Source organism: Eschrichtius robustus, chromosome 1 (genome assembly GCF_028021215.1).
Source record: "Eschrichtius robustus isolate mEscRob2 chromosome 1, mEscRob2.pri, whole genome shotgun sequence".
Lineage (NCBI taxonomy): Eukaryota > Metazoa > Chordata > Mammalia > Artiodactyla > Eschrichtiidae > Eschrichtius > Eschrichtius robustus.
The window spans coordinates 118,374,419-118,398,729 of NC_090824.1; the positions used below are offsets into that span (position 1 = coordinate 118,374,419).

The window sequence follows — 24,311 nt, forward strand, 5'->3', positions numbered from 1 at the left end:
TTGGCAACTAATTGAATGAGATTCAGAAAATGGTCCTTACACAGATTTTTTCTTCCCCTTACTCCAAAAGTCTTCTCTGCTATAGATTTATGTTTCAACAAGGTGAAGGATGACAGTTAATAAGTCCCTCTATCCCATCTTTTCTTGGGAGCAGGAAAGATAAAAATATTTGCCCCCACCCTCAAAAATATTCAAGAAAATAAGTCAATAAAATATTTTGCCTATTTAGCCTCTTTAATTTACTGAGCAGATAGAAAACTATAATATTAAATTATAATTCTCTTGAAGTAGAAGAATTTATAAAGCAAATCAATTCTCTGTAAATATTAGCAGTTCTTCCCCCTGTACTTTGTCTCAATTTAAAATAAATCATGCATCAATTGAAGAATACGGAATAAAATCTACCACTAACTTTAACATGAAATTTCCTTGAGCAATATACAATTTCTAGAGGCGCCAAAGGTAATCCGACTCAAGCAGCTTTCTGAAAAATAAAATTATTCAGGGACAGATTTTTATTGCAAATATTTACTCAAAAACTACTATATACAGCAGAATTTTAATAGCCATTTTAAACATTTAACATTCAGTGAAACAAAATTTAAGAATTCAAAGCACATTTTAAGAAGTAAAAATGTAGCATTTTAAATAAAAGTTTATTAGTACTTCAAAGCAAACTACTGTTACTCATATTATTCATTTCTATATCTATTATTTTCTATATGATAAAAAACTGAAAAAATCAATTTAGCAGCCATCTTATGGATAAATTAGGCTAAATATCCCAAACCAATTTTTTACATCCTGCTTTAGGTCCCATTTGAATTTTCTATTTTACAATTACAGAAGAAGTCACTTAAACATGGCTGAATTCATGCCAGGACATGTTTTCAGTTTACTGCTTTACAATATCTACATTAATCCATACTTTGGTTTGGTTTCCAGACCATTTTTATGGGTCTATTTCCAAAGAAGATCATTAAAACAATATTAAGAGCATAATAGCTACAGGAGTTTCAACAATGGGTTTCTACTTTATACAACTAGTACATCAAGGGATTTCTGCACAGCTTACACACTGACAAAAAGCACAAATATAAATTTTTATTTTAATAATTTCACTTTCACTGAAAGTTTAATTAAGGTAAGCTTACAGCCTGGCAGGCTAACACTTGTATGGAGGTACACAGATTCAAATATTCTGTTTACATGCTTCTGGCAGTCTGGAATGTTATATTATATCCAAAATTAAGTTTATGTTCATCCAAATTCTCATTAGATCAACTAATTTAGCATTCTAAACATGCTCCATTTACCAGTATCATACTCAAAATGAAGCCTTCATTAACAAAGCCAATCGGCCATTATTTTAAATCAATTATTCCCAAAAGGTATGTGGTTTCCAAATCTCTTCCTTTAAGTTAATTGAAAAGGATGTACAGGTAATAAAGACTTTTAGTTTAGAACTGATGGAAATTTCAAAAGCTTTATTAGTATAATATTCTAATATTCAATTCATATTGACCACCAAGTTCCATAACCTCGAAAACTGCTTAAATGAGACTTTTTCATTGCAAACTTAACTTTCATTAAAATCTTACTCATGTCTTAAAAACTTCTTGGAAATTCATACTAATCATGCTATTAATGATGAACTGATTTAATAACCTAGGTTGAATATACAGGTAAAGTGTATGAATGACCTCCCTCACATTTTTCTATGTCTGCACTCTGCAACAGCACCACTGAGCTCACCTGATAGCACTGTTCCAAATGCTCTTATCGTTGGTACACTAAAACTTAGAATGCCTAATTAATTTCAACTTCTTTCTTTTTCATCTGCCAGGTCTCCTGTTGTCTCTGTTGTGCTAAGGCTATTTTCTCCAGGAACGTCATCTGTTTGATCAGACACTACTTCATCAGTCTTGGCTGAAGGATCACCACTACCTTTCTGAAGAATCTCTGTGGCTTCAAACTCAAGCACTTCTGATGGAGTCAAAGGTTCCAAATGAATACTGCCTTGCTCACTAACATCAGAACTAACAGATTCAGGTTCATCTCTTTTTCTCAAAAACTGATCAATGCTAACATCACCAGATGTTAACTGCAAATCCTTAATATTCTTCGAAGAAAATCTAGCTTCACTGGCATTGCAATCTTCAGTCTGATCACATGCAATGAGGTTTTCTGAACTTTGGCACCTCTTCAACTCTGTTTCCTGACAAATGTGCTCTATTTGTTTTTCCTTTTCCACCTTATCTGCATCAATAATTGAATCATAACTGAAGATATTCTTTGAGCCAGTTTCCTGGTCTTCAAGACAGGTATCATTTTCTTTATCTGAACCTGATACACCTTCTTCACTTTTTGTTGTTGATGAGCCTTCAAATAAATGCACATCACATCCATTTTTTATTTCCTCTGAAGAAGCTTCATCTTGTTTACTGAAAAAATAAAGCTATTTATTATCTATTTCTTCATAATACAATGCATTTGAACACTATCAAAATAAAGACATTCTCTAAAAAATAAAAAAAAAAGGCACACTTGCCCACCAAAAAAAAAAAAAAAAAAGAAAAAAATTGAGGTCCCCTGTCTTTGCCATGATGTTACAATTTAGGAGGTGGCCATGTTCTTGGGCAACAGAGTGAGAAACTCCATAGTCACATATTAAAAGGATTCCTGAGGAGTCTATTCACTGGTTTCAGTCCTGGTTATCATTATTTTTATCTGTTCATACCCTTGCTTATTTTTAGTTAAAATGTGAGTGTGCTTATTAATTCGTAAGAGTAATTTAAATAAGGAATGAATAGATGTGGAAAAAACCCTATTTCTCTTTTATGATTTATATGTCCTCTTGGGCTTAGAGTGTTTTCCCTATGCAAAATCAACTAAGCATTCACAAACATTTCACTGATTTTTTAACAGCCTAATTTATAAAAACATAAACACATGCCTAAAAAATACGTAAATATAAAACATGCATACATATATGCTTATGTGTATACCTGTCTCTGTGTTTACTCTTACCCCGGTGTGTTAACAGAAACTATTTAGTGAATATAGTTCCCTATGTTATATAGTAGGACCTTGTTGTTTATCTATTTTATATATAGTAGTGTGTATATGTTAATCCCAAATCCTAATTTATCCCTCCTCCACCCTTTCCCCTTTGGTAACCATAAGGTTTGTCTTCTATGTCTGTGAGTCTTAAAAACAGGAGATTTCTAAGAGGCTCTCCAGTCCCTTATGTAGATGTAACAATGCTTATTTTAACAAAAAGAAATTTAATGATTACATTTATATTAGTTCTTACATTAATCCACCTGGAATTTAGACTTTTTCCTAATGAACTGCCAAATATCAAAGCAATGTTATCAGATAGTCATTTATTATTTACTAAATTATATTTAAAAGGCTGTTTCTCTGCTATTTATTTTGTTGATGTGTCTTTTGACTATTACAGGCCAATACCACCCAGTTTTAACAATTAGAAATTAACATTGTACTTTATTATCTAATAGGGCAAATCACCTACATTATACTACTCTTCTCCCTAAATTAATAGTTTGAAAAAGTAAAAGATAATTGTACAAGGATGCTCATTAAAACAATGTTTAAAATAGTGAATACAGAAACAACCTAATATCTAACACAGCTGTGATTTTTAAAATTATGGTATTAATAAGTAGAAAAATATTAATCTTACGTTAAACACCACTCCAAATCAAATCCAATTTGGATTTTCAACTAAATGTTCATTAACCATAAACTAATTTGGGAAATGACCTATCATGTAAGTTACTAATATATTACTTTCTATCTCAGTAAGTTTTTTCTTCGAAATCTTCTAAATAGATGCTGCACTTTTCTCATCTTGTTATTACTGTGAATTTTATCCATTATATTTTGTAATCACATGTTATTGGTATATCGTAAAGATTCTGAATTTTACACCAAGCTGCCTTAATTAATACCCTGATTAATTTCAATCATTCTTAGCTCATTTTCTTGGATCTTACAGGTCAATTACATCATCTGCAAAAAATTATAATATTTCTCTCATTTAAATTTGTAAAATTCTTATTTTTGTTCAGATCTTATTGAACTAACTATAATTTACAGAAAATGTTAAAAAATATGGATGTGACTAGTCTGCTTTTTCTAAATCCTTATTTGAATTTTTGTTAACTTTCCCCAACCAGAATTCTAGGAAAAATGCTAGGTGAAGAAAGGGCTAGATAATTTTTCTTTTCTTTTCTTTTTCTATGTGGACTATTTTCAAAGTCTTTATTGAATTTGTTACAACATTGCTTCTGTTCTATGTTTTGTTTTTTGGCCTTGAGGCATGTAGGATTCTAGCTGCCCAACCAGGGATTGAACCCACACACCCCCACCCCACCCCCTGCGTTGGAAGGTGAAGTCTCAATCACTGGGCCATCAAGGAAGTCCCAGGGCTAGATAATTTTTCTAGTGAAGTCTAAGAAACATCTTCAAAAGGTCTTACTCCATAATTTTCTTTTTGGAGGCAATAGATTAATTAATCTCATCAGGTTAACAAGCAGCCTACTACAAAACACACAGCATAAAGATAGAAATGGGGAAAGTACTTAATCTAAAAGACAAAATCACCTTTAGCTGGAATAAAGTTCTAATTAGAATGTTGGATTTTCTTTTGCTAAAAAAAAATATTGTGAAATCTTTTGTGTTCTGCAGTGTTCTACTCAAGCATTAAATTTTTAAAAACCAATCCCTGAATTTTGAACCTTTTATGTTGAGATTCCACCAAAGAAGTAGCTTTACAGCTTTTTGAAAATACTTAAAAAATAAGATATTAAAATTACCTATTTGCAAGAATCGTCACCATCTTATAACCTGTAGCATCTTGTAACTATTTTCATTTACTAGAGGCAATTAAAATCTGTTAACATTTTACTTACTTTTAAGTACTTTTTAAAAATTTAACAACTTATAAAATGTATTCTACATGTTTAAGATTTCAAAACTAAGGATCTGCAGTATATTTCTGTTATATTAATATTTCAAAATTTTATTTTAATTAAAAGCCATTACTAAAAGGAACACCATATACAAAATTTAAATAGCCTTTTGCCAATTAACTGAAATATAACACAGCTCAAGTATCATTTTATATACATGAATTTCATGAGATTCAGTTTTTCCTTATATTTACCTTTCAGAATTTGATGTTTCTGTTTCTCCTTCAGCCATATTAGGTCTTGCAATTTCCTGAAATGATTAATAATAATTTTCTTTTATATTCAAAACTAAGCTTAAAGTAAACTACTTTTATTACACTAAACTTTCTAGATAAAAAGAACTTAAGTGTGCTACCTAGTAAACTAAAGAGAAAAAAATTTTCTTAATTTAAAGTATGTATTAAAATAATTCTCATAACTAAAAGCATGATTTCAAAAATTGTTTTTTAATAAACTGGTAAGAATTTCAGTGTACCAAAAGCTTCTGAATCAAGGACATGAAACAGTTATCCAGTTATAACAATACCTGCTTTCCTTAGATTCTTTCAAATATGGGCTATAATTACAATTACTTGAATAGAAAACTAGTAAAACACAGCTTGAATTTGAATGTGTCATCCACAGTATTTTATACACACATATTAAATACAGGTACTTAGATAAAACATTTATGAAATTATGATTTTATATTTGGAGCCATGGTAACCCTTCCATTGTCAAACCTAGTAATATTAAACAATAGACAAATGAAATATTTTGCTTATTTCAAATGTTTTTTGGTGAGGAAAGAATACACTAAAACCTCAGTAAGCCTGAGGCCAGCCTAACAGTTTATAACAATTACAAATTATTGAGCATATATGATGCATGAGGTAGTATGTTAAGAACTTTACATTCACTATCTCATCACTTAATCCTCATGTTAGATATTATAAACTCCATTTCTACAAATAAGAATAAAGACTGTGGGGGTTAAGTAGAAAACCCAAGGCAATACTACAGTAAGTGGTGAAGTTTCAAAACTAGGTCCAGCTCAGCCACAATAGTGATTGATTCAAATCTGTGAAAGTGATATGGTGTATTAATCACATACATGTAATATTTCCTCACTCTCCAAAAGCCCTGCTAAAATGAGGGCAAAGAAATAAAATATTTTCACTCATAAAGACCAAGAAAACATCAAAGCATACTAATTGTCAAAGAGATTTCAACAAATTTTTAGATGGATAGTAGCTGGAGGAATGGAAATTGACTTCACAGTGTGGAGGAAGTTACAACTAAATGTCTGAGCAGGGAGTGCAAGGAAAAGAGAATCAGTTTTCCCAGAGAACATAAGAGATCTGGTATTTGGAGAAATTCAGTACACTATCCAGTACATAAAAGATAAAAATGAAGTATGAATATTGCTGAGAAATCTAAATGCTCTTTCCCCAACTCACACAACAGGTACCTATCCTTTCCTCTACCACTTAGGCCAAAGGTTAACTCTGTGAACTGGAGACAGTCTACACTTGTGAACACCAGGAATGGCAAAGGGCAGGCATGAGGTACTGAAAGAAAACAGAAAAATTTAGTAGAGGTCCATAAACTGAAAAAAAGGACCCACATTTATCTCTCTGCCTGGCTCGCAGAATGCTAGCAGCCAGAGGAACCACTCTTCACCCCACCACCCGCAGCTGGAATCTAGGAGATTCCTCTTTGGAGAAAATTATCAGCCTCAAAGACTTTGAGAGCATCCTCCCTACCAAAGAATCAGTCAGCTCAGCAACTGATTTTCCTATGTTGAAGTCTAAACAATTGTCATGCAGACTGTGCAGGCTGTACAGCACGCTAATCCATGAGGCAACCTTCACAATATAATCCATGTCAGCAGTTCTCCAAGTGTGGTTCACAGACACATGGGGCCTCCAAGACACTTTCACGAGGCATGTGAGGTTAAAATTCTTGGTACTAAAGCAGTGGTGAGTAAAAATGCTGGCATCTTAACTCAAATCAAGGCACTGACATAGAACCAAAACTGCACTAGTAGTCACTGTATTCTCCACTGGCATACACCAGCAGTAAAATTAATTTTATTAAACATCAATCACTGAGTGCATGTCTTTTTAATATTCTGTGTAATGAAATACCAAATATGCATAAGGCACTGCTATTGCGCACTAAAAACACTTGGGTCTGTGACTGAGTTGCAAGCTGAACTTGGCCACATTTTTTTCATGGAACATGATTTTTATTTTAAAGAATGACTGTCAAACTATGAATATTTAGACTTGAGTATTTAGAAGACATTTTCTTCAAAACTGACAAAGTGAGCATGTCACATCAAAGAAAACAACCGACAGTATTTGTTGCCAGTAATAAAATTCAAGGAAAAATTAAATTTTAGGATAACTTGTATCCACTATTCATGAGATTAATGCTAATATTAATGAATGTGATTACCTGATATTATATAATGAAACATGTCAACACTTAGAAGATCTATGTAACTTGTGAACCAATATATTCCAAATGACTAAATGCACATTGTTATAAAATCATGCATGGATAAAAGAGCCAATCAAAGTGTAAGCCAGACCAACAGATTTTAATGTAATAGAGTACAAAAAGTTCAGTGATATGGAGTCAGATTCCACATTGCAACAAACCTCTTAAGAAAAAGTCCACTTGTCTACTTTTGATGTCATAAAAAAGAATAATCACAATTATCTGAAGAGATTAAAGTACTAGATGAGGCTGGGTATTCTTATATTTCAACCAAAATAACATATCACAACAGATTGAATGCAGAAACATGAGGATCCAGTTTCCTTCTATTTAACTAGACATTAAAGAGATATACAAAAGTGTATAACAATTTCATTCTTCTAACTAAATTTCTTTTGTTTTGACAAACAGTTATTTTTCAGAAAAATATTTGTCATTTTAAGTAACAGTATTTTTAAAATTTCATACTTTTAATTTCTAGTACTGTAAACATCAATACATTTTGAGAGTACTAAGGGGTATATATAAATATACCAGGGTTGTACCCTGTGGAGTGCTGCAGTGCATAACCTGTATGGCCATGCAAGGCAGCCCTGTCCCTGTCCAAACACAGGGTTTTCGATAAACTTAGCGCTTCACTTTTATGGACAGCCAAGGATCACCACACAACTGAAGACATCCTTTACATCAGACAGATCAAAATAAACAAGTGAATAAAGAAAGGGGCTAGGAGACATCAGAGACTTTGCTGGGAACAAAATAAATACGTATAATATATATTTAATATCCCTGGAGAGGTATGAAATGTTATGTCCATTAAACAAGAACAAAAAACTATGAAGGCAAAACAACTGAAGAACAAATAAAAAGAACAATTCAAAACTAAATATATGGCAACTAAAATAAGCAATTAAATTTAGAAAATCTTTTTTGAAAGGTTGAATGAAAGGACAAAAAGATGGAAGGCAAGAAAGAAAATGCCATACAATCAAAAGAGTTGATGCAGGAAGTAGTGTCAGATCAATAGGAGTTTCAAAAAAAAAGAGAGAACAGAGAAAATAAAAGTGAAAATTTACCAAAGAAATAAAACAAGAAAATTTCCCCCAAACAGAAATATCCAAAATTACAAAGGCTTATCAAATTCCTACCATAATGAATGAAAAAAGGATGATGGGTGAACATATGAAATTTCAAAACACCTGAGATAGAGATAATCATTAAAGTTGCCAGAAAGAATAAAATAACATAAACACAAAGAAAGTGGACCAAAAATGGCATCAGACTTAACGAAAATAATACTTTCAAATATGCGTAGGAAAAATGTTTTTTATGTACTTCAGCCAAACCATCATTAGAGTAAATATAGTTTTAAATTTACACTAAGTGAAAAAAGAATCAACCTTTCTGTGGAAGTTGTTAGACGACATGTTTCATCAAAATAAGGAGTAAAACAAGAAAAGAGGAACTCACAGTTCAGGAAACAGGACATCCAACACAAGAAAGTGGCAAAGTAAAATCCTGATACAACAAATTATGCATTAGGCTTAGACAGCAACTAGTTTAAACTAAAGCAGATCAGAGAGAAGATCTCCAGGCCCTCCAACAATCTTTTTTTTGATGTGTGTGAACATTTGGAAAAAATACTTCCAAACATTAGACAACACATTGCAACATTTTAAAAAACAGCATTAGGTGCACAGAAGACTAAACAAATCAGTAAAAATATATTTTTACCCAGAAAAGTAAAATGAAGTATAGGAAAGAAAATCATAGTACACTTCCTGGCTCAGTATACATAATGGTCTCAAAAACTGTGATGTTAACTATGCTGACATCAGTGCTATGCCAAGCCATATAGAAACAAGAGATAAAATACACATAACATAAAATTTACCATCTTAACCATTTTTAAATGTATAGTTCACTGGTATTAAGTACATTCACATTATTATGCAATCATTACCACCATCCATCCCCATAACTTTTTTCATCTTGTAAAACTGAAACTCTACACCCATTAAACAACAACTCCTTATTCTCCCCTCCCCCAAGCCTCTGGAAACCACCACGATACTCTTTTATTTTAAGTACCTCATACAAATGAAATCATGTAATATCTGTCTTCTTGTGACTGGCTTATTTCACTAGCAAAATGTCCTCAAAGTTGATCCATATTGCAGAATCCCCTTCCTTCTTATGGCTGAATATTCCATGGTATGCGTATACCACATTTTGCTTATTCATTCATCTATTGATGGACACTTGGTTTACTTCCATGTTTTAGCTGTTGTGAATAATGCTGCTATGAAAATAGGAGTACAAATATCTCTTCAACTCTGCTTTCAAGTCTTTTGGGTACAGTATACCCAAAAGAGGAATTGCTGGATCATATAATTTTTTTGAGGAACTGCCATACTGCTTTCCACAATGGCTGTACCATTTTACATTACCAGCAAAAGTGTACAAAGCTTCAATTTCTCCAGATCAGCATCAACACCTGTGTTCTGGTTTTGGAGTTTTTTGTGGTTTTGTGTGTGTGTGTGTGTGTGTGTGTTTATGTGTCTGTGGGTTTTTTGGTTTTTGTTTGTTTTAACAGTAGCCATCCTAATGGGTGTGAGGTGGTATCTCACTGATTTGCATTTCTCTAATGATTAGTGATGTTGCACATCTATGTGTTTATTGGCCATTTGTATATCTTCTTTGGAGAAATGCCTGTTCAAGTCCTTTATGCATTTTTGAGTTGGGTTGCTTTTGTTGTTATTGAGTTTTATGAGTTCTCTATATATTCTAGATATTAATTCCTTATCATATATATGATTTGCAAATATTTCCTCCCATTCAATGGGTTGCCTTTTTATTCACTGGATAGTATATTTGATGCACAAAATTATTAATTTGTACAATTTTTTTCTTTCATTACCTGTGCCTTTGGTGTAATAACCAAAAAATCACTACCAATTTCAATGTCATGAAGTTTTTGTCCTTTGTTTTATTCTAAGAACTTTATTATTTTAGGTCTTACATTTAAGTCCCTTATCAATTTTGAGTCACTGTTTGTATATAGTGCTGGGTAAGAGTACAACTTAATTCTTTTGCATATGGATATCCAGTTTTCCCAGCATCATTTATTAAAAAGACTGTCCTTTCCCCATTGGTCTTGGCTCCCCCATAAAAATCATTTGACCATATATACAAAGGTTTATTTCTGGGCTCTCTATTCTATTCCTTTGTTCTATAGGTCTGTCTTTATCCCAATACCACACTGTTTTGTTTACTGCAGCTTTGTCATAAATTTTAAAAACAGGACATTTGGGTGCTGCAATTTTTTTCTTCTTTTTCAAAGTTGTTTTGGCTATTTGAAGTCCCTTGAGCTTCCATATAAATTTTAGGATGAGTTTTTCTATTTCTGCAAAAAACATCTTAGGGATTTTTGCAGGGATTGCAATAAATCTGTAGATTGTTTTGGGTACCATAGGCATTTTAACAATATTAAGTCTTCCAATCCATGAACATGGGTTGTCTTTCCATTTTTTTATGTCTTCTCAAATCTCTTTCAGTAAAGTTTTATAGTTTCTTTGTAGAAGTCTTTTACCTCTTTGATTAAGTAAATTCCTAAGTATTTTATTCATTTTATGCTATTAAAGTTGTATTGTTTTGTTATTTCCTTTTCAGATTGTTCATTACTTGTGTATAGAAATACAACTGATTTTTGTGTGCTGACTTTGTGTCCTGCTATATACTTTGCTGAGTTAATTTAAGTTCTAATAGGGTTTTGTATGAAATCTTTAGGGTTTTCTACATATAAAATGATATCATCTGGTAACAGAGATAACTTTACTACTTTTCCAGTTTGGATGCCTTTTATTTCTTTTTCTTGACTAATTGCTCTGGCTAAAACTTCCAGTACTATGTTGAAAAGAAGTAGTGAAAGTGGACATCTTGCTTGTTCTTAATCTTAGAGGAAAATCTTTTACTCTTTAACCATTGAGTATGATGTTTGCTGTGGGTTTTTCTTATATGGCTTTATTATGTTGAAGAAGTTTCCTTCTGTTTCTAGGTTGTTGAGCATTTTTAACATGCAAGGGTGCTGAATTTTGTCAAACACCATTTCTGCATCAATTGAGATGATAATGTGGTTTTTGTTGCTTCCTTTCATTGAGGTGGCTTATTACATTGATCAATTTTCATATATTGAACCATCCTTGCATTCCAGGAATGAATCCCATTTGTTCATGGTATATAATCCTTTTAATATATTGCTTAATTCTGTTTGCTAGTATTTTGTTGAGGATACTTGCATCAATGTTCATAAGGGATGTTTATCTGTAGTTTTCTTTTCTTGTATTGTCTTTGTCTGGCTTTGGTATCAGGGTAATGCTGGCCTCACAGAATGAGTTTAGAAATATTTCTTCCTCTTCAACTTCGGAAAAGTTTGAAAGAAGTCCTATTAGTTCTTATTTAGATGTTTGTTAGAATTCACTAGAGAAGTCGTCAGGTCAAGGGGTTTTCTTTGTTAAGAGATTTTTGATTACTCATTCAATCTCCTTACTAGCTATGGATCTACTCAGATTTTCTATTTCTTCATGATTTAGTCTTGCTACGTTTTGAGTTTCTAGAAATTTGTCCATTTCACGTAGGTTATCTAATTTGTTGACATAGAGTTCATAGTACTCTCTTAAGATCATTTTTATTTCTATAGAAATGGTAGTAATGTACCCACTTTCATTTCTGATTTTAGTAATTTAAGCCTTCTCTCTTTTTAAGTATTTCTGGCTAAAGGTTTGTCAATTTTGTTGACCTTCGCAATGAACCAACTTTTCTCTATTGCTTTTCTATTCTCTGTTTCATTTATTCCTGTGCTAATTTTACTCCTTTCCTTCTGCCAGCTTTGGATTTAGTTTCTCCTTCTTTTTCTAGTTCCTTAAGTTGTACAGTCAGGTTGTTGCTTTGAGATCTCTCATTTTTTAATATAAGGATTCACAGCCATATATTTCCCTTTTAGCATTACTTTCACTGCATTTTAGAAGTTTTGGCATGTTGTATTTTTCTTTTCATTCTTATCTAAGTATTTTCTAATGTCCCTTGTGATTTCTTCTTTGATCCATTGGTTGTTTTAAAGTGTATTGTTTAATTTCTAAAATCTGGTGAATTTTTCATTTTTCCTTTTATTATTGATTTCTAATTTCATCCTGTGATCAGAGAAGATACTTTGTATGACATCTATCTTTTAAAATCCACTGAGATTTAATTTGTGGCTTACTATATGGCCTACCCTGGAAAATGTCCCATGTGTACTTGAGAAGAATGTGTATTCTGTTGTTGCTGGGTAGAGTGTTCTGTGTATGTCTGCAAATCTAGTAGGTTTATTAAGTCTTCTAGTTCCTTACTTATGTCTATTCTATCAATTATTGTGAGTAGAGTACTGAAGTCTCCAACTATTACTGTATAATTGTCTATTTTTCCCTTCAACTCTGTGAGTTTTTGCTTCATATAAATTGGCAGTCTGTCATTAGGTGTGTAAATATTCATAATTGCTATATCTTCTTGCTGTAGTGAATTTTTTATTAATATATAATGTCCTTCTTTTTCTCTTGTAAGCTTTTTTGATTGAAAGTCTATTTTGTCTGATATTAGTAAAGCCATCCATACTCTCTTTTGGTTACTATTTGCATGGACTATCTTTTTCATCCTTTCACTTTCAGCTTGTGTCTTTGAATTTCAAGTGAGTCTCTTGTATACAGCATGTAGTTGGATCATGTGTATTTTATCCATTCTGCCAACCTCTGTCCTTTGATTGGAAAGTTTAATCCATTAACACTTAGATTAATTACTGATAAGGAGGGACTTATTTTGTCATTGGGCTATTTGTTTTCTATATATCTTATCACTATTTTGGCTCTCATTTCCTTCATTACTGACTTCTTTTCTGTTTAGTTGATTTTTTTGTAGTGAAATGTTTAAAATCTTTTCTCATTTCCCCTTGTGTATATTCTATAGCTATTTTCTTTATGGTTACTTTGAGGATTACATGTAATATCCTAAAGTTATAACCCTCTAATCTGAATTTATACCAGCTAATTTCAATAACATACCAAAACTCTGCCCTTTATAGTTCCATCCCCATTCCTTTTGGTTGCTGATGTCAGAAAATTACACCTTTATTCATTGTATACCTAGATATAAACTAAAGGCATTAGTCACCTAAATTATGTAGGAAACAAAATTAGAAGTTACAAACCAAAGTTAGAGAAATACTAAATTTTACACTAAAATTTTTTTTTCTTTAAATGCATTCATCTCTTAACTCATGTAGAAAACAAAAAGTACAGCGACAAATCACTGTTACAAAATACTAGCTTTTATAATTTCCCACGCACTTACCTTTTTTGAGATCTTTATTTTGCCACAGAGCTTTGAGTTGTCATGTACTGTCCTTTCATTTCACCGTGCAGGACTCCCTTGAGCACTTCTGGCAGGGCAGATCTAGTGGTCAAGAACTCTCTCAGTTTTGGTTATGTGAGAATGTCTTACTTTCTCTCTAACTTTTGAGTGACAGAATTGCTGGATAGAGGATTCTTGAGGTTTTCTTTTTAGAACTTTGAATATATCGACCCACTGCCTGTTGGCTTCCAAAGTTGCTGATGAGAAGTCTGTGGATAACTTTATTGAGAATCCCTTGTATGTGATGATTCATTTCTCTTTGCTGCTTTCAAGATTCTCTTTATCTTTTGGAAGTTTAATTATAACGTGTCTTAGTGTGGGTCTCTTTGAGCTCATCTTACTTGGAATCCGTTGTGCTTTCTGAATGTTTACATTCGTGTATTTCATCAAATTTTGGAAGTCTGCAGTCATTATTTCTTCAAATATTCTCTCTTTTCCTTCTGGGACTCTCATGATGTGAATGTTGGACTGCTTAATGGTGTCATACAGCTCCCTCAGGTTCTGTTCACTTTTCTTCAGTCTGTTTTCTTTCTGTTCCTCAAACTCAATAATTTCTATTGTCTTATCTTCAAGTTGGCCGATTCTTTCTTCTGTCTGCTCAAATCTGCCTTTGAATCCCTCTAGTGAATTTTTCATCTTCAGTTATTGCACTTTTCATCTCCAGAATTTCTTTTTGGTTTCTTTTAGGTTTTCTATCCCTTTATTTATATTTCCATTTTGTTCACATACTGTTTTCTTGACTTTCTCCGCACATTCCTTTTGTTCTCTGGGCATCTTTAAGACAGTTGTTTTAAATTCTTTGTCTAGTATATCTGCCATTATGTTTTTTTCAGGAAAAGTTTCTGTTGATTTTTTTGTTTGTTTTGAATGGGCCATACTTGCCTGTTTCTTTGTATACCTTGTGATTTTTGGTTAAACACTGGACAGTTGAGTCTAATAATGTAGTAACTCTGGGAATCAGATTCTTCCCCTTGCCCAGCATTTGCCTGTTTTATTAATTTTTGTTTTAATTTTTAATTTTTATTGTTGTAGGCTGTCTCTGTTCCCAAATCACCCTGAGGTGTAAACTTAAGGTCTTCTTATGTCTTTTCTGAGCCTTTCCCTGGGCATATGCAATCTCTTTCTAATTTTACCCACATACACAGTTGTTTTTGAATGTCCTAAGTCTTTAATGTCTGGCTCCTGAAAGGGGGAAAAGTGAAAAATGAAGGGAGAAAAAGGGCTGTCCATTTAAATTCCTTGGAAGTCACTTCAGCTGGAGGGGAAGGGGCTTGCAACAATGGGGGGGGGGTGCAACAATAATGTGCCCACTTCTTTGTCTGCAACTCCTTGATAAGAAGCAGCAACCAGATTCCCCAATATCTGGAGGACAAGGTCTTTTTTGCCCACTCTGGCTCCCATAAGTTGTGTGCAAGCTGCTCCAGGAACATGTGCACAGCTGCCTGCCATATGGCTGCTACAGTGCTAAGTGCTCAAATTGATGGAAATTAACAGCAATTCACTCTCCAAGTCTTCGCCTCGAAGTTGCAAGCCTTCGCCTTGAAGTTGCAAGCCTTCAACAGACTTTAGAGCTTCAAAATAGTTATATCAGATAGATTCAATCTGTGCAATTGCTGTCTAGGTGGGGAGCCAGATTCCTGGTGCTTCCTACTGTGCCATCTTCCCACAATTCTCCTCTCTGTATATTTTTAAAAGTTTTTTTCCCCCAGAACATTAAAGCAATTGAAAAATATTGAAAAGTTGAAAAGTAGGTATATTAAACTCACAATAGTAGTTTAAGTTTAAACATTTTATGCCTACCAAAACCAGAATTTATTATCATTTTACTTTTCTGGCTTTAATGGAAGCAAGCACATTAATAACATTTTCAAAGTCTAATTCTTTTCTTATCTTGTTTCAAATAAGTAAATTGCCATGCTTGGCAATTTCTCTTGACCAAGTGACAATTCTAAATAATTTTAAATTAACTTCAGCTTACTGAAAACTTCTTTTGCAGGATGCTACTGTGGCTGGTATTACTTTAAAATTTTGAACACCACTTTGTTAATCAGTTTTAGAAGACCCAAATATAAGGCTTACATTATACCACAATTTATTAATATTGTATGTTGTTTTAAACAATTCCACATGAAATTTCTATAGAATTTAAATTGTCAAAATATTTAAAAACTGGGTCAGTAGCTGCTTTTTGTAAATCAGATGTAATCTATAGAAAATAACTTTTCTCCAGTTTAAAAGTTCAAAATCTGAAGACATTTCATTTTTCATATATCTATTTCAAATATGAAGTTAGGTCATTTATAACCTAATGTCTACTTGAAAAGCACTTTTCCCATAATTATCAATACTCTCATTTAGTGATTCATGCATTTCCAATTTCTTTTTCACTTATTTTCAAATTCAGGAAGAATATTCACATCTCTTGCTCAAGTTTTACATTCATTGAACACACTTTCAAAATTACTTTCATTTGTGGTAAGGAAAGGAATAGGATTTTTATTAAGCATGGAGCTTTATATATGGTCATGCTTTCTAACTGTAAAGCTTTATTAAACTTTTGCCACTTTGTTCAAAATACCATCCCATATAATGTGTAAAAATCTGTAGTATTTTTGTACCAAGATGCTTTTGACCTCAAAATAATATATTCTGACATTTGATATTATATCTTTTCATATCTGATACACATCTCTAATTTGTGTGCAAAGTATCAAGCATCTTGATTGCATTTAATCTTGATGCCCATCAGGTATCTGTGATTTTAATGTTGTTTTCAGAATTGACAAGAATAGTCCATCTGCTCACTGTATTACCCCAGTCCTAAAATATGTATCCTTTGTACAATACTAAAAAAAAGATGATCATATTTGAATTCACAAATGCAGCATTTTTTGTATTAACTTATGATTATGAGCTGAGCAAGGCACAAATTTGGCATAATTATTTTGGGGGAGAAATACTGGCTTATACACACTTGTATACATGTGTCATATCTATTCCATTATCATATCCTGGCCAGGACAATTTTTTTACATAAGTATCAACTTTTGCTAACTTACTGATAATGTGATAAGCTAGACCATATCTAGCTTTTTTAAAAAATAACAGCTTTATTGAGATATAATTAATCCAGTTTTTAATTTTGTTGCAATTAAGTCAAAACTTTCTTCTCTTGCAATGACATCATTCTTAATGTAAATATACCTACTAATCATAAACATTAATTCATGATGTACTATATCTGGTTTATAATCAAAAAGTAAGAAAAATTATTTTGCTTCTTTTATTCTTCCTAGTATTTCAGATTTAACATGATTTCCTAATAACATTATAAATTTGCTTTGAATTTTACTATACAAATGAAACACATAATATTTTTAATGATTAGCTATATGATTTTAATGTCCTTAGTTCAATTGAATTTAGAACATTCCAGCATCTGAGCTTCCAATAATTTCTTGTGATACTTTGAGAGATAAATTATTTTTGCACAAAGCATACAATATGTAAAATCACACATATTTTATCACATTCTGTAAAGCATCATCTATTAAACTATCAGTCTGAATATACATTAAAAAACACTTCCATTTAAAAAAAGCATCATGACGAAATATGATTTTTTCATTATCACAAATTCTGTTTAAATTTTTCCAATCTTAGGAACCACTTTTTGAGTTGTAAATATTTGATTCTGTTGTAATTTTTGCTAAAAAGAATGCACAGGAAACAAACTAAAGACAAGGATTCTTTGGAATAAATGAGCCAGTCACAATGAATTAACCCACCACTAGACAATTTTTTAGAAGACCCATCTTTTGAAAATCTTTGCCCACCATGTGAAACTCATACTCTACAATCTGCATCTTGTCCTTGGATGGTCCCATGCTCTATTAAAATCATTTTACTTTATTAGAAACAGGTGGTGGCCATGATGAAGAATTAAACATTTAATTCAAATAGCATCTTCTATTTTCTTGCACATGTTTATATTCACTAGCTTCTGAAATTTCTAACATGCCATTATCTTACCTTTTTTGCACAATTCAAAGAAAATTCTTTATTTAACTCTATATTTCATAGTAATTCTATTCTAATAGTGTCAATGTTAGAGATTTCATTTTAAGTAGCTGGAATATTTTTTTCTACCAAACCTGTTACTGTCCCGTATAATTTTGGTCAACTTCTGCATGCATTTTTCTTCTTCTAAACAATGGACCACTTGAGTTTTTAAATGCCATATTCATTTTTAAGAATTTTAGTATAAATTTAAATATATTTATTTTTAATTAATGCATTCAGTTAAATATAATAAATACTTAATTTATGTGAATTAGTTCATATAAATTATAATATTTAACAGGTCTAAACATTTGTATGAAAAATACAAAAATCAATAATTATAAACAACAGAAAACTACATACCAGGTTTCCAGACCAATGGGGTGAAAAAAAAGTAGTGAAAAATATTTTTTATATAAACAAGTGAGTAACAGTAAATTATCACTGTTTTAAGTGAAGAAAGTATAAAGTTTCCTGGTAAGAAAATACTTTTTCAGAAAATTTTCACATTTCATCAAATTTATTTATGAAAGGTCAAATATATTAATAAATAAAATTTGTATTACTTACCTTAGTGCCCTTAATAATATTGTTAAAAATATCATATAAACATGTTTTTGTAATTAAAGTTTACCTTTTACTTAGCAGTACCATGTGAAGCTACAAACAATGAAAACAACTTGTCACCTTCCCTCATGACTGAACAAGGACCATCAAAAAAGCAGAAGTGAGACCTTGCTGTGCTTGTGTCCCCCATGTGCATTGACTCTCAGGGTCATACAAGTGCAAGGCTGGATGCTGTCTATAATTACAATTTTGAAATTATGTTCATCATGGATTACTCTGCATTAATTTTTATTCTTAAACATATTAAAAGAAAATATTTATCTGATTATTGAATTTTTTGTAGCTCCCTTGAATTTTTTGCCAGAGGTGAGGTCTCACTTGCCTCATTCTAATTCTGGCCCTGGCTGGGATGCTGAGGTTGGGAGAATAAAGGAAAGTAGGGATGGTGGTCTAGAGAAGCAAATTCTTAATTACTGTAACAGTCACTCCTAGTTGAAAAAAAGACAAGTAAAAATCTGGTTACATTATTTAGAAATATGGAGATAAATATTACATCAAATAGCTAAAAGAGTTGAAAATGGCTACCTCTGAAGAGTTGGATGGAAAAGGGTGAGGGAGATGAGTCACTACTTTTATGATAAACTATCCACACAAATTTTTAACTTTTAATTTGATAAAAATAAAAAGTAATTTTACAAAGTCTGAAACTCTCAAGTGTCTGAAAGTTACAAAGCAAAAAGCAATAAAAACAGAACAAAAGAGAAAAACAAAAACCTTAGAAATTCTTTATGGATGGCCCCAAGTAGTCTTACAGAAATAGGCTATAGGGTTAATTTGCCATTTCATTAGTGAAATTACAGGGAACCTCTATTTTGCATACTATGTGTATGTTTGAATTGAGAAAAGAATATTTTTAAAAAGAGAGAGAAAAACACCATAAAGTCACCCTGAGAGGACTCTTGTGTGTACCTACCATACCTGATATGCTTGGAATATGGTAGTTATCTTACTGGATTACAATTCTTTCATGTCTAATTGTCCTACTAGATTTTGACCACCGTGGGGATAGGGAAATAATTTTATTAATCTTTGTTCGCAATACAAAGATTCCTGGAACATGCTATCAAGTGTTCCCTAAAAAGCCTTGAAGGAAGCAACGAAAGAGAAAGGCATCTGTACCCACCTTCTCTCTCTTACCCCTCTACTTAGTTATAATGAAACTACACTAACCATCAGACTAGAGGGGAAGAGTTATGGTATATATATACATATATATATATATATACATAATTAGGATATAAAATCAGTAAAATGTTGCAGTGTATAGAATATACATAGTAGCAGAACAGAGACTGTTTCAGAAACTCACTATATAATATGAATTCCAAATACAATCTAGCATATGAAAGGAATTAATTTTGAAAGAGGAAATGTAAAACTATACAAATGAAAAAGTGACAACAGGAAAATATTATTGGGGTATAACATTGATTCCACTACAATGCATCTGATCAAAATCTTGAAGAATAATTCAAGCTATCCACCATCTCACATGTGTACTTAAACACCTGGGTCTATTTGAGGGACCATCCACACCACATATATTTGAAAGAAGTACCAGACCAAAACTGTTCTATGTGGCCTTCCATTCAATATGGCTTCCTTTAACTCTGCTTATGGCCTGCTAAATTTTTAGCATAAGCTTTTTTTCTTTTAACAAAAAATAAACTTAAGAAAGTTGGTTTATGTAAGAAAAGGTTGGTTTTACTTGACACAGATGCAACAGGGCAATCAAAGGAAAGTAAGAGTTTGATGATTTATTCTAGTATGAATGCATCGGGAAAGAATCAGTGGATGATGTTATGAAATGATGAATTCAGAAGTTTTCTTCATGTCCATGCTTTTATGTATTTGGAAAGAAGAGAGGCAAACCCTGTTGTCCCCAGGGTACATGGGCCAACTGGGTGATGGAAGAAAACATATCTATTCTCAAGACCCAGAGACACAGAGCCAGCTTGAGAGTCTGAGAAAAACAGAGAACAACAGAGAACATCACAGCAATCCCCACCACCTGCCACTGGGCTAGCAAACATCAAATACGAAGCAACAGCAGTACTGCTGGAAGAAAGGTAAGAGTGTAGAGAGAGAGAGACAACCTCTGTGGCTCAGTCTCACAAGGAAAGGCTAAAACTGAGTGTGAAGCAATGATACCGAGAAAAAAACCTCCAGTAATATAACTTCCACCCTAAGCACAAGGAAATACTACAGGAATTGAACTTGGCAGTATATGGAGGGTAACCATAGTGATTAAAAAAAAAACAAAACCCAAGTCAACTCACTACTAGGTAGACCAAATCCCACACTAATGGCCTAACATGAGAAAAATCATGCCCATTTTCAGATATAAATACTATTTATCTCAGTCCTACACATAATGTCTTGCTTTCCACCAAACATACACAGAAAAAGCAAAGGAAAAAAAACAAAAGTACACTGTCAGAAGATAAAACAATTAGCAGAACCAGACTTAGATACAACCCAGCTGTTGGAACTATCAGACAGAAAATTTTAAATTACTATGATTAATATGTTAAATGCTTTGGTAGAAAAAGGAGGACAACATGCATGATCAGATGGGAATTTTATCAAAGGATCAGAAACTGTAAGAATCAATGCAAATGCTAGGGAAAAAACCCCAAACAAACCACAATGACAGAAATGAAAACTGTTTTTGATGGGTTCAACAGTAGACCTTACACAGCTGAAAAATGAATCTGTAAATAGGTCAATAGATAAAAATTACCCAAACTGAAACACTAAGAAAAAAAAGTGTGGCGGGAGGCGGGGAGGAGGGGATGGGGAGACTAGAACAGGGCATCTAAGAACAGGGATTAATATCAAATGGTATAACATATGTGAAATTGAAACCCCAGAAGTAGAAGATACAGGACAAGTCAGAGAATACCGATCAGGACGAATGCCAAAAATAAATACATAAATACATAAACGTATAAATAAACAACTGAGCAAACCAGACTTAGACACATCATGTTCAAACTGATAAGAACTAAAGATAAAGACAAAATCTTGAGGGCAGCCAAAGAAAATTGACACATTATATACATATATAGAAACAAAGATAAAAATTACAGTAAGACATCACATCAGAAAATATGCATGCCAAGAGACAATAAAATGACTTCTTTAAACTGCTGAAAGAAAAGTTAACCCAGAATTCTATACTCACCAAAAAATTACTTTCAAAAATGAAAAATAAAGATTTTTTTGAAGGAAAAAAGCATGGAAGAAGTAATCACCAGTAGATCTGCAGTATGAGATATTTCAAAGGAAGTTGTTTAGGCAAAAGGAATGTGATATTAGAAAGAAACCAAGAGGTACACAAAGAAATGAACACTAGAAATGGAAAAAATGAAGATGAATATAAAATTTTGTAAGTATTTAATTGCTCTAAAAGATGATTTAAAGTAAAAATGGTAACACTGTATTCTGTCTTTATAACCTAGTTAAAAAGTAAAATATATGACAACATTAGAAACAAAAAGAACACACAAACTATCGATATTGGAAATAAAAGAAAGGATTATCACTGCAGACCCCACAGGCATTAAAAGATTAAGGGAATACAACAAACAACTGTATACATATAAATTCAACATTATAGATAAAATGTACCGATTCCTCAAAAACCACAAACACCAAAACTCACTCAAGAATAAACAGATAACCAAGAAATCCTATATCTAGTAAAGACATTTATTTGTAGTTAAAAACATTTCAAGCAAATGAAAACTTTCCGTGGGATAAAAGAAAGCCACTTGGGAGAAGGCTGATACTGTCTAGGTTTCACTTATTCACTCTACAAAATAGAAATGCTGAACCTGCCTCACTTCATTATACTCAGAAAGAGACAAGTAACATTAAGCAATATTTCAAAAACTGACACCAAGAAAACACATACATAAGCAAAATTATTTCTACCCTCATACATTAGACTGCCCAGTACGTAACATTTATATGATAACCCTGAGTGTTATATTCAGAGTGCCTGTTTAAGATAGCTAAAATGTATTTAATATATATTCAAAATATTTCTATTTTAAAAATTATTTAAATCTTTTTGAGAGTCTTCTAAAAAGATTAATTTTCCAATGTGTCAAATGTTTGATATTTTAATAATTTCAGAATTTTTAAGTCATAAATTTATCTCCATTACTTATTAGTTGAACTAAATAACAGGCAAGTGAAATATAATAATGTCTTTGTCAAAATAAAACACTTTACAATTTTACAGAGGGTTAAATATTTTTATATATAATGAAAACAAAAATCTCAAGTTTTTTCTTTCTGAAAACATACCAGTAATTGTTAGTGACGTACACACATTGAATTGAAGTGTTTTAAAAATCACACCCACAATACTTTCAAATGTATAAATCTTTAAGAGGTATCAAATATAACATAATTTACCTCAGACACAGGTTCTTGTTCCTTAGTGGGACCTTCATTTTTTAATCTTGAAAACAAAATAAGTATTGAGTATTTAATTTTATGTTTACAACAAAAAATATGAAAGTTGTTTTTTGCATGCTTAAAATAATTTAAATGTAAATCTAAATTAATGCACATTTATACTGTAATAGTAAATGATCTCTGTAAATATTTTAAGGGAAAAATAAAATGCATGAGAATAAACAGTAGATTCAATATATGCTCTAAATAAATGAATACAGACATGTATTTCCTCTTCTCTAAAAACAGGAGCACTTAACTAATGTTCTCTATGTTAAGTACAATTTTTAAAAAAGATGTAACACATTAGTATAACGGTTTCAAAAAAACAATTACCCTTTAAAAAATGAAAGCAGGTTATATGCTTAATATATATAATATGCACCAGTATTTACTACTATAGGACTCAAAAACTGTGAGAAAATAAATATTTTATCTATTGTAAAGTTCAAATGGTAATGTCATTTCAATATATATTACAATTAACCTACTTTAGAGGTAGTAAAATTACAGAAATTTAGAATTTTGAAGAATGTAGTCTCTTAAAAACCCTCATAAGCATAGCTCAAATATTAACTATAAATGTTTAAACTTTGATTTCTAAAAAATACTAATTATAACTTATGACAACAGTAACAAAGGCATATGTCATCTATAAAATCTTTCAAAATATAGGGTTGGCCAAAAGGTTCATTCGTTTTTTTTCCTTAAGATGGCTCTATTAGCACTTAGTTGTCTTTAACTTCATTCGAAACAATTTTGTTAGATTGTATGTGACAGCTATCGTATCACTGTGCATATAAAAAAGGACTTATCAAAATTGGTGAATTTTTTTTTAATTATGTAAATAATCTATTTTCATGAAACTTTCAATTTATTCATGGTTTTCATTTTATTCAATCCATTATTATCATTATTTATTTTGCTCTCAGATTGTCCTATTTTTGTCTAGTGGAAGACCTTCCAAGTTGGACATGTCCTTTTGGCATGTCCTCATCATTTTTTCTTTCTTTCTTTCTTTCTCTTTCTTTCTTTCTTTTCTTTTCTTTCTCTTTTTCTTTCTTTCTTTCTTTCTTTCTTTCTTTCTTTCTTTCTTTCTTTCTTTCTTTCTTTCTTTTCTTTCTTTCTTTCTCTTTCCTTTTTCTCTTTCTTTCTTTCCTTCCTTCCTTCCTTCCTTTCTTTCTTCCTTCCTTTCTTCCTTTTTCTTTCTTTCTTTCTTTCTTT

The 24,311-nt window shown here is 31.8% G+C and overlaps 1 protein-coding gene across 11 annotated transcripts in view; it reads right to left on the minus strand.

Moving 5' to 3' along the window:
* Positions 1 to 600: 600 nt before the first annotated feature.
* Positions 601 to 24,311, minus strand: part of ZNF280D (zinc finger protein 280D) — a 296,330-nt gene continuing 272,619 nt past the window's right edge. For 8 of the 11 annotated variants that reach the window (XM_068552151.1, XM_068552176.1, XM_068552143.1 and 5 more), the window contains 3 exons: positions 23,046 to 23,091; positions 5,195 to 5,250; positions 603 to 2,444 (listed from right to left, as the gene is read on the minus strand). In XM_068552151.1, the coding sequence (XP_068408252.1) occupies positions 1,820 to 2,444; positions 5,195 to 5,250; positions 23,046 to 23,091 (727 nt within the window). In that variant the 3' untranslated portion in view covers positions 603 to 1,819. Of the gene's footprint in view, positions 2,445 to 5,194; positions 5,251 to 23,045; positions 23,092 to 24,311 lie in introns of all 11 variants that reach the window. The other 3 variants (XM_068552217.1, XM_068552226.1, XM_068552205.1) reach the window with 1 other exon arrangement.